The 9,229-nt window shown below is 33.5% G+C and overlaps 1 protein-coding gene across 2 annotated transcripts; it reads left to right on the top strand.

Annotated features, from left to right (window-relative positions):
• Positions 1 to 1,657: 1,657 nt before the first annotated feature.
• Positions 1,658 to 8,933, top strand: LOC114422471 (probable amino-acid acetyltransferase NAGS2, chloroplastic). Of its 2 annotated transcripts, none has more exons than XM_028388847.1 (10): positions 1,658 to 2,094; positions 4,429 to 4,516; positions 4,762 to 4,970; positions 5,085 to 5,236; positions 5,818 to 6,238; positions 6,597 to 6,694; positions 7,296 to 7,407; positions 7,511 to 7,670; positions 8,159 to 8,231; positions 8,583 to 8,933. In XM_028388847.1, the coding sequence occupies exons 1-10, from the start codon at positions 1,747 to 1,749 to the stop codon at positions 8,737 to 8,739; spliced, it is 1,818 nt and encodes a 605-aa protein (XP_028244648.1). In that variant the 5' UTR covers positions 1,658 to 1,746; the 3' UTR covers positions 8,740 to 8,933. The 2 variants fall into 2 exon arrangements, with proteins under 2 accessions (XP_028244648.1, XP_028244656.1); XM_028388855.1 differs by lacking the exon at positions 1,658 to 2,094 and adding an exon at positions 3,777 to 4,293 and having other exon boundaries at positions 8,583 to 8,886.
• Positions 8,934 to 9,229: the final 296 nt, after the last annotated feature.

Here is a 9,229-nt window from a genome sequence, read left to right as displayed (position 1 = left end):
CTCATAATAAAGACTAAAAAGAATAATTTTTAAAATTGAAAGATAAAAAACAAATTTAAATTTAAAAGACTAAAAAAACATCATCTCCTTAATTGAGTGATTAAAATAATAATTAAGCAAAAACTTGTATTTTATTTTTTAAACAAGGCAAAAGACTCACTTAAAGTACTGGGATTCATTTATAAAATTAATTTCTATTAATCATGTCATGGATGCTTTAATTTGTATAAATAACGGCTACCTATTGTTATTCTCACACACACAATTTGTTAAAGGATTATTGAATGATTGATGGTCCCTGACACGGAAGATACACGGGAGAAGGATTTGATCCTCTGCAGTTTGTAGAGGAACTGCAGGAGTTTTATCCATCCAATTTATTCTTTTAATATTTTTTTATTTATTTATAGAAATTAAAAATAATATTATAACATTATAATAATTCAATATTTTTTATTTAATCAGCAGAGTTTTAGCCATTGATATTCTACTAGTATTACATACTGTAATAGACTAAACGGAACCACTATTTAAAATTTAATTTAATAATTTTTATGGCTAGGATTACAAATGCACACTGCTCAAAAGAAACTGTAGACGATCGGATCCTATGGGAAACTTTTGCACGTTACTGTTTTCCCCAAATCAAACACGCAGTGTGATGTAGACATGTTTCACTCAACTTCAACTTCAACTTCCTACGCATAAAATAGTAAATGAGAATTTAAATATAAATATCAACACCAGACTTTTTTTCTTAAATTTGTTTTTCTTTTTTATAACTCTTTTACGTTGTTTCTCATTTTTATGGGACGTTATTTTTAATATTAATTATTTTTAGGAAGACATTATAAAATTGTTGTTTAGGTTATTTAAAAAAAATAATAATTTTATAAAATTAATCTTACATCATTATTAATTTATGGGTAAATAATTATTTTCGTCCATGAATATGTAAAGTGTCGATAAATTTATTTTTGAAAGATGAAAATTTAAATTTTAGACTCAAAAAGTGAAAAAAAATTGATAAATTTATCAGTCATCATTAATGAAATAACTTACGTGACATAAAAAGACAAAAATATCACAAAAATGATTGTTAAGATGACGACGGAATAGATTAGACTAAATGTCAAGAAGTTAACATTGAATCAAAGTATACTAAGTTACCATTGAACCAAAATATCAACAAGTTTTCATTGGACTAAAATGTCTGTAATTGTTTTCGACCAAAATGCCAATACTATTCAATTGAATCAAAATGTGAGTAAGTTATCATTAGATTAAAATGTTATTAATTTTCTTTGAACCAAAATGTTAGTATGTTTTTATTAGATTAATTTGTCAAATCCCAAAATTTATTTCATTTAAAAATAAAATATAAATATAATGTAATTTGATTAGTCCAATGATAACTTAGTGACATTTTGATCTAATTTATTTAGCAACCATGTTAATAATTATTTTTGTGATATTTTTCATTTTTTTTATGTCACGTAAACTCTTTGTTAATGATGCGGATGAAAATTAACGGATAAATCAATTTATCATATTTTTTTTTGTTTTGAGGATTAAAATTTATAGATTTTATTTTCTCTCATTAATATTACTCCTTTCCTTCCTTGATTAATTCATTTATAAAATCCCGGCCTTATTTAGTTTCTAAAACTCTAAATGTGCATGCTCTGTGTGAGTTAGCAAAAAGGAGAATCCCTCTCCTCTCGATCTAGCTTGTTGAGGAAGCACATGGCTGGTAGTAGTTCAAAGCCAGTGATATGTCCGCGAAGCCAGGGACAAACTTGGCTTTCCCATGGCCCCACTTCCAATTACCACTCCTTCAATCATCTTGTTTCAAGAGGAGGAATTGGAAGGCTCAGTCGTTGTTGTTGTACTTTCAATTTCAGGTTAAGAAAGAGCAAAACGGCTGCGTTTTCGGTCATGAGAAACTTTGGCGTGACGACGGAGGAAGACCATGAGTTCGTGAAGGCTCTCAGGGAATCCCAACCTTACGTTTCGGTCCACAGGGGCAGACTATTCGTTCTGCTCATATCCGCTGAACTTGTTGCTAGTCCTTACTTCAATCCCATTCTCAAGGTTACCACTTACCACCTCTCTCTCTCTCTACAAGCTTTTTTCTTTTTTACATAAGCAAATAACAACACATGCACAATGGCAGATCAGGTTTTCATTCCAATTCACCTAATTAAATATATTACCAACTTTTAACGGTCCTAATCAGTTCACTCCTTCTCAAATTCATGCTGGGTGGCAGAATTTGTTCCTTCTCAAACTACACCTCTCTCTCACTCTTGCCGACTCATGTCCGACCAAAAAAGAAGCAATGAGACCTGTTTGACTTGAAATATAAAAACAAATAACTAGTTTTCAATTTTGAAATTATTCGCTTCATTGCTTTATAAAGGATTTTTTTTTTGAGAAAAACAAAAATAAGATATTGCTGTTTCTGCTAAAGAAAAAAAAAACAATTACTTCAACTAAAAAATGAAACTAGCCTTGGCTTTATTCACCGGAGTTTTTTGCTACAGAGATGATAAACAGGTGTAACTTTTTTTTTTTATGTAGGAACCACGTGTCACTCTTGGTTTCACATGTTCAAGTTACGTGTCTTTAAGGCTTGTAGCCAAAAATAAAATAAAAAGGTGTAAATAAGAATCTTGATGAATAAAAAGGTGAAAGAATAACGAATAATCGTCGGATCAGGGTTCTCTACAGTTGCACAAAATCTAGACCATAAAAAAAATATACTTTTCACATAAAGAATATATTTAAAACTACATGCATCCGTTTGATGAAACTGCACCACCGAACCGTTCTTTTCTAAACTGTAGGTGAACTTAATCCATGATGGCCAGTGGCATTTTGATCCTCTGAGTTTTTATTGGAACTGCACGAATCTTATCCATCCAGTTTATTTTATTATTATGTTTAAAATCAATTTTTACGGTTAGATTTACAATTGTACTCTGTACCATTTCAAAAGAAATGGTAGACGATCCTGATACTGGTCACGGGTCAGTGACCTCTCCTTTTTTTTTTCTCCTATTATTGCTGTCAGAAATGACGTGACTTTACATCTTGTCAAAATGAGAAAATATCAAAAAAGTAAATTAACGAAAAAATTGAACCAAAAAAAACTTTTTTTTTCACAGTTAATGTCTATACTTATTAATTAAATAGAAATTTTCCTATCCAAAATATTCTACTGTTAGAACTGAATCCACATAAATTAGTTGTTATTTGTTAAAACTTAAAACATGTACCAGTCAATTAAATTTTAATCATGAAGATTTATGTTTAATATTTGTAAAATATATTTTTCCAAGTTTAAACAGAAAATAAGAAGAAATATGATATAATAAAAAACTTCAATTTTTTAATTATTTACGAAGTTTTTAAATACTTTCTTTTTCACTAATTTACGAAGTTTTTACAAGGATGCATATGCAGAATTTAATCAGAATGATTGATCAACATCGAATTAAAATACGTAGGACATGATAGCATAAATGTGGAGAAAGGATATTCGACCGGTATAGTTTTATGTAGAAAACTAAGGTATTTTTTATGGAGGTATTTTTTAAACTTTATCCTTACGTTTTAATGTTTTTATTAAATGAAAATATCAATTAAAGGAAAAAAAAACTACACTATTTATAGGTGATACATATACTGACTCTTGATTTATTCTTTTGAAGACGCACAAGTGATTTTCGACCTTACTTGTTTATATTTATATTTTCATTTTTAGAACTTAATATAAAAATGAAATAATGGAATGCTAGCATGGTTTGAATTTCATTCATAGTCGTAAAACATAGGAATAAACAAAAATTTCCCCATACAGCCATGAACTAGGCAAACAAATTTCTGGGCGTGGCGGCTAAAGTTTGTGAGTGGTCTCTGCCACCAACCCCGCACTGTGTGGGATCTTCAATGGCGCCTTCCTTATGTCTATCCCTTCCAAACACTTCCACCTTCTCTGATTTCAACAAACTACACTGTTTCTGTTTCCACCCAAAAAAACCGAACCGGCAATTTATGTCTGGTTGGGTCCCAGAAGCTCGGCCCGTGGCGGCCCATTTGGGTTACCGAAAGAAGCTTAATGCGTTGAGCCAAGATGGAGAGAGCTACCACGGGACGATGGAGGATAAGCAATTCGTGCGTTCGTTTCGCGAGGCCTGGCCTTACTTGTGGGCCTATCGTGGTAGCACCTTTGTTATCATTATTTCCGGTGAAATTGTTTCTGGTCCTTTCTTGGATCCCATTCTCAAGGCACGCACGTCTTTCATATTTTAACTTCACAATTTGCATGATTGCTTCCGACTATTATCTTTGATAGTACATTACTTAGCTATGGTTATGCAGTACTATGCATTTTAACGTGTTTTCTAATTCTGAGGACTGCAGGATATAGCTTTCCTTAATCACCTAGGTATCCGCTTTGTTCTTGTTCCGGGGACACATGTGCAGATAGACAAGCTTCTGAATGAGAGAGGTTCGTCACACTGTTTGCTTACTTAATTTTATTCCACCTGTGAAGACTATGGTTTTCAGCTGGGTCTGATATTAAACTGAGTTTGAAATAAAAGTAAAGGGAAGGTTGTTTCTGCAAATTCAGTATGCAAAATGAAGTTCATTCAAACTTATTTTGCAAACGCAGTCATGCACAATGAGTATTAATTTTTTACCTTGTAAAGTCTGATCTTGTTATCGTGTTTGACCTTGTTATTGTGTTTGTAGGGTGCCAGCCTAAGTATGTTGGTAGATATAGGATAACTGATGATGAATCTCTGGAAGCTGCGATGGAAGCAGCTGGAGGCATAAGATTGATGATAGAAGCAAAACTTTCTCCTGGACCTTCTATATGCAATATTCGTCGACATGGTGACAATAGTCGATGGCACGAAGTTGGTGTCAGTGTTGCCAGTGGTAACTTTCTTGCAGCCAAGGTTTGAATTTCGTGATCGTTCATTGCTATACAGTGACTAGGTCTTGTGAAATTGTCCCTCCCTTTACGTTTTTATCACCATGTTAGAGCATCTTGTTATTTTTATGTTTGGCAGAGAAGAGGGGTGGTCAATGGAATTGATTTTGGGTCAACTGGGGAAGTTAAAAAAGTAGACGTATCTCGCATGCGTGAGAGACTTGATGGTGGTTGTGTAGTTATATTAACCAACTTGGGCTACTCCAGCTCTGGAGAAGTATTAAATTGCAAGTATGCTTTGTAGCTTTATTCTGATGATTGCTCTCTACAACATAGTTTAACTGATTGCATGCTGACATACATGCCTGTTGTCTTGATGATTATTCAGTGAATCAGTCCCATATTAAGTATCCGAATTTCACCTAAAAATATGTACTTTTTCTAGGTTATTTTTTAAGAATTAGATTTGTAAAAGCAGCCTCATGAGCATTTTGATAGAAGTAAAAGCACAAAAGTAAATTGGTTGCTTAGGGAAAGAATAAAAGGAGTTTAATAGAAGGTTTTGTCATGTGAAATGTGGAGGAGCAAATACAGAGAAATTAGTGGTACAGACTTTTCAGTGGAGTTTGTGAATCAGAATACCACTAGTGTTACCAATGGGTTCCTCCCCCCCCCCTCCCTACTGTATTTTACTGTGTACTACCTTGAATATGATCTAATCTTCCAATAGAAAAAATAATAGTAATAAACAAATGGACAGCATAAACCATATGTGCATCACCTGCTTCTCTTGTTTGCTTGAACAGACACACGAGAGTCTGACAAATGCTTGAATCCTGGATATTCATAAATTTTATTTTATTTTTCTCCAGCACTTATGAAGTTGCCACAGCTTGTGCCTTGGCTATAGGGGCAGACAAATTAATATGCCTTATAGATGGTCCAATACTTGATGAGAGTGGACGCTTAATTCGTTTCTTGCCACTTCAAGAAGCAGACATGCTAATTCGTAAACGGGCTGAGCAAAGTGAAGCAGCTGCTAACTATGTGAAAGCTGTTGACGAAGAAGGTTTCAACTCTCTTGAGTATAACAATTTTAATGGAGCAGTCAAATCACCACCTATTGGACGTTTTACAGAATGGCATAATGCAACCTTCCATAATGGTGTTGGTTTTGAGAGTGGAAATGGCTTAGGGTCTGGTGAGCAAGGTTTTGCTATTGGAGGTCAAGAACGGCTAAGTCGAATGAATGGTTACCTGTCAGAATTGGCTGCTGCAGCTTTTGTTTGCAGAGTGAGTCCATGGTTTACCTTTATTTTTCATGACAAGTGTTTTAGTTGTGCCTTGTGCTTATTTTAAGTCTATATTGGCATACGAGCAATTGAGAGAACAAAAGCATTTTTCAAATCATGTCCAGACCAGGAGTATACATACGGTGTACATTTGTTTTTGCTACTATAAAATGTAGGGAAGGATTTTAGAGCTTTGACTCTCTTAAAAATATTGCTACTGTAAAGTGGTTGGTCTATAGAGACATTCAAAATTCTTTGAGAAGTTGCTGGTTGAAAACTTGAAATAGTGAATATGCTTGAAAATTTCAGTTGATGCATGTTTGAGTATGTTGCTAATAATGCCAATTGCCATTTGTCAGGGTGGTGTTCAAAGAGTTCACTTGCTGGATGGAACTATTAGTGGAGTTTTGTTGTTGGAATTGTTTAAAAGAGATGGGATGGGAACCATGGTGGCTAGGTAAGAAACCTTTGCAGAACCCTCTGGATTAAGTTTTTTTATGATTGTGAATTTTGTGCAAGGGTTACTATTTGGTTAGAGAAATAGGTGGTAAGGTTTGGGGCTATGACACTGTCCAACTATTTAAGTATAGATTAGTGGGCATCCTAGTGGATTTCCTGCTGGTGGCACCATACAGGTCACATATGTGAGATTTAGATTTATTTGCAACTCCTCATGGCTAGCTCATAGCTGATTAATGCATGGCTGTTTGTTGAGATTCTGATTGCAGAAGGCTGAAAATATGTGGGTTGGACCTGAGGCATTCTCCCTTTTTCCCTTTTATGAAACCATTGGTTACAAAATGATGGAAGGATTAGTTGAAATAACTTAGTGTTAAACACATGTTATAACTAGTTGCAACTTGATATATTTCTAAGTAGACATATTATACCACTACAAAATTCAATTAATACTAAAATCTATGATATACATGGGCTTCCTACACACCTAGCAATATACTATCTGCAGCATATGGTTCATGATGGTATTATACTCAATAAAGTTTTTCCCCCCCTTTCCGTTTATTTCATTTTCTTAACTGTCAATGAAATTTTTGCAGTGACCTTTATGAAGGCACTCGGACAGCAGGGGTAAAAGATATTTCTGGAATAAAACAACTTATTCAGCCTTTGGAGGCATCTGGCATATTGGTTAAGCGGACTGATGAAGAGGTTTGCTTAGCTATATCTTTTCGTGTGTTGTAGATACTTTGGCTTACATGACCATGGTAATTTATCAATATATCTAAATATTTTAACCATTCTCTGTTTATAGCTGTTAAAAACATTGGATTCGTTCATTGTTGTGGAAAGAGAAGGTCACATAATTGCTTGTGCTGCCCTTTTTCCTCACTTTGAGGAGAAGTGCGGAGAGGTTGCTTGTATTGCAGTATCTCCTGATTGCCGTGGCCAAGGACAGGGTGACAAATTGCTTGGTATGCTATTGCTTTTGTGCTTGATGATTCTTGTACTTGATGGGTAGTGATTGACTAATAATTTGTGGAAAGCCATGGATAGTTTTCGATGTTTATGCAGACCCATTTGATGTTAAACAACTTTAAACCTTGAGTTAGTAGAAATGTAAAGTCCATATTACGTATGCCTAAATTATGATCAAGACTTCAATCATTATTATTTTATATTAACAGTTTGGCCTAAATATATCAGAATAAATGTATTATTTGTAGTAATAACTATATCTGTTGAACTCTTAACACGAACATTTTTTTTTTAAAATTTAAAGTGTTAGAAAGTTTAACCATGTCTTTACGTGTCAAGTTGATGTGGTGTGTAGGCTTCAGTTTTTGATGTTATTGAGCAGCTCTGTAGCTGTATGATTTTAATTATTGACTGCTGTTGCTCTGCAATCCTGCTTGCCACATGTTTTCACAATATTTATTTAATTATTATATAATATATGCAGATTATATGGAGAAGAAAGCATCATCTCTTGGATTGAATATGCTTTTCCTTCTTACAACACGTACAGCAGATTGGTAAGTAACTTCCCTAATGCGTGTCATGTAAGCCTTGTCCACAATCAGTGCCATTTTTCACTATTAGTTACCGCATACTCACTCATTCTTGGACACAGATTATGGTTTTGGCAATTTAATGTTTAGCATGTCTTTGCATGTTTCTTCTTCCATTTCTAAAAAACTCTCTTTGTTGACAAAAATGTACCTTCAAGTGTAGTGGAATTGTTAAGCTGGTACGTTAATATGCATGGAATTCCTGAAAGAATTAGTTGCCAATTGTGATGCATACAAATTATGACCTACATTTTAGTGCTCTGTTATGTTCATGGCTGCATTTCTAAACAAAAAGAACTCCCAACTTTTTGACAGGTTTGTAAGGCGTGGATTTTCGGAATGTTCAATTGATTATCTTCCTGAAAAGAAAAGGAGAATGATCAATCTTTCCCGCAATTCTAAGTATTATATGAAGAAGCTTCTGCCAAATATTAGTGGAATTACTGTTGGTGTAAAATCTGCTTCAAGTTAGTACTATTTTATGTTGTTTCCACCTACCAGGAATGGAGGGTGATTGGAAGCAATATTATGAGGCACTTCTATAGATAATTACTTCGTAACAGTATGGCCTCTAGAATTATTACTATCTCTGGCAGGTCTTCCACGTGTAAGCATTAAGTTTCTAACTTTCTACTGTTAATATATTGTTAGTATTTAATTTCCTCATTTATGGGTTATGCCCTCTCTGATTTTACCCCAATTCAAATAATTAAGCAATATACTTTGTAATACTGGTTAAAATCTATCAAAAACTATAAAGTTACAAGTTTATTAAAAACTATAAAACTACAAGTGAGGTTGATTAGATAAAGAATGCGATTCACACAATTGTGCTTTGCAATTTGTAGGATAATTTATGAAAACAACTCACGACACTTTGATTTTGATTCTCGATTTTTTTTTTATCTAAAAGAGAATAATATTTTTGTTTTACCTTAAAATAAAACTTTCATTTCTTTTTG

This window comes from Glycine soja, chromosome 1, assembly GCF_004193775.1.
Source record: "Glycine soja cultivar W05 chromosome 1, ASM419377v2, whole genome shotgun sequence".
NCBI lineage: Eukaryota > Viridiplantae > Streptophyta > Magnoliopsida > Fabales > Fabaceae > Glycine > Glycine soja.
Note: the sequence above shows the minus strand (reverse complement) of the source record. Positions and strands in the feature narration are given on the sequence as shown.

What these genes read in the sequence shown, in the direction of transcription:
- LOC114422471 (XM_028388847.1), top strand. Translation starts at nt 1,747, where the DNA reads ATGGCTGGTAGTAGTTCAAAGCCAGTGATATGTCCGCGAAGCCAGGGA. An exon ending in ACTTCAATCCCATTCTCAAG is followed by an intron (nt 2,095 to 4,428) that starts GTTACCACTTAC and finishes TGAGGACTGCAG; the next exon opens with GATATAGCTTTCCTTAATCA. An exon ending in GGAGAAGTATTAAATTGCAA is followed by an intron (nt 5,237 to 5,817) that starts GTATGCTTTGTA and finishes ATTTTTCTCCAG; the next exon opens with CACTTATGAAGTTGCCACAG.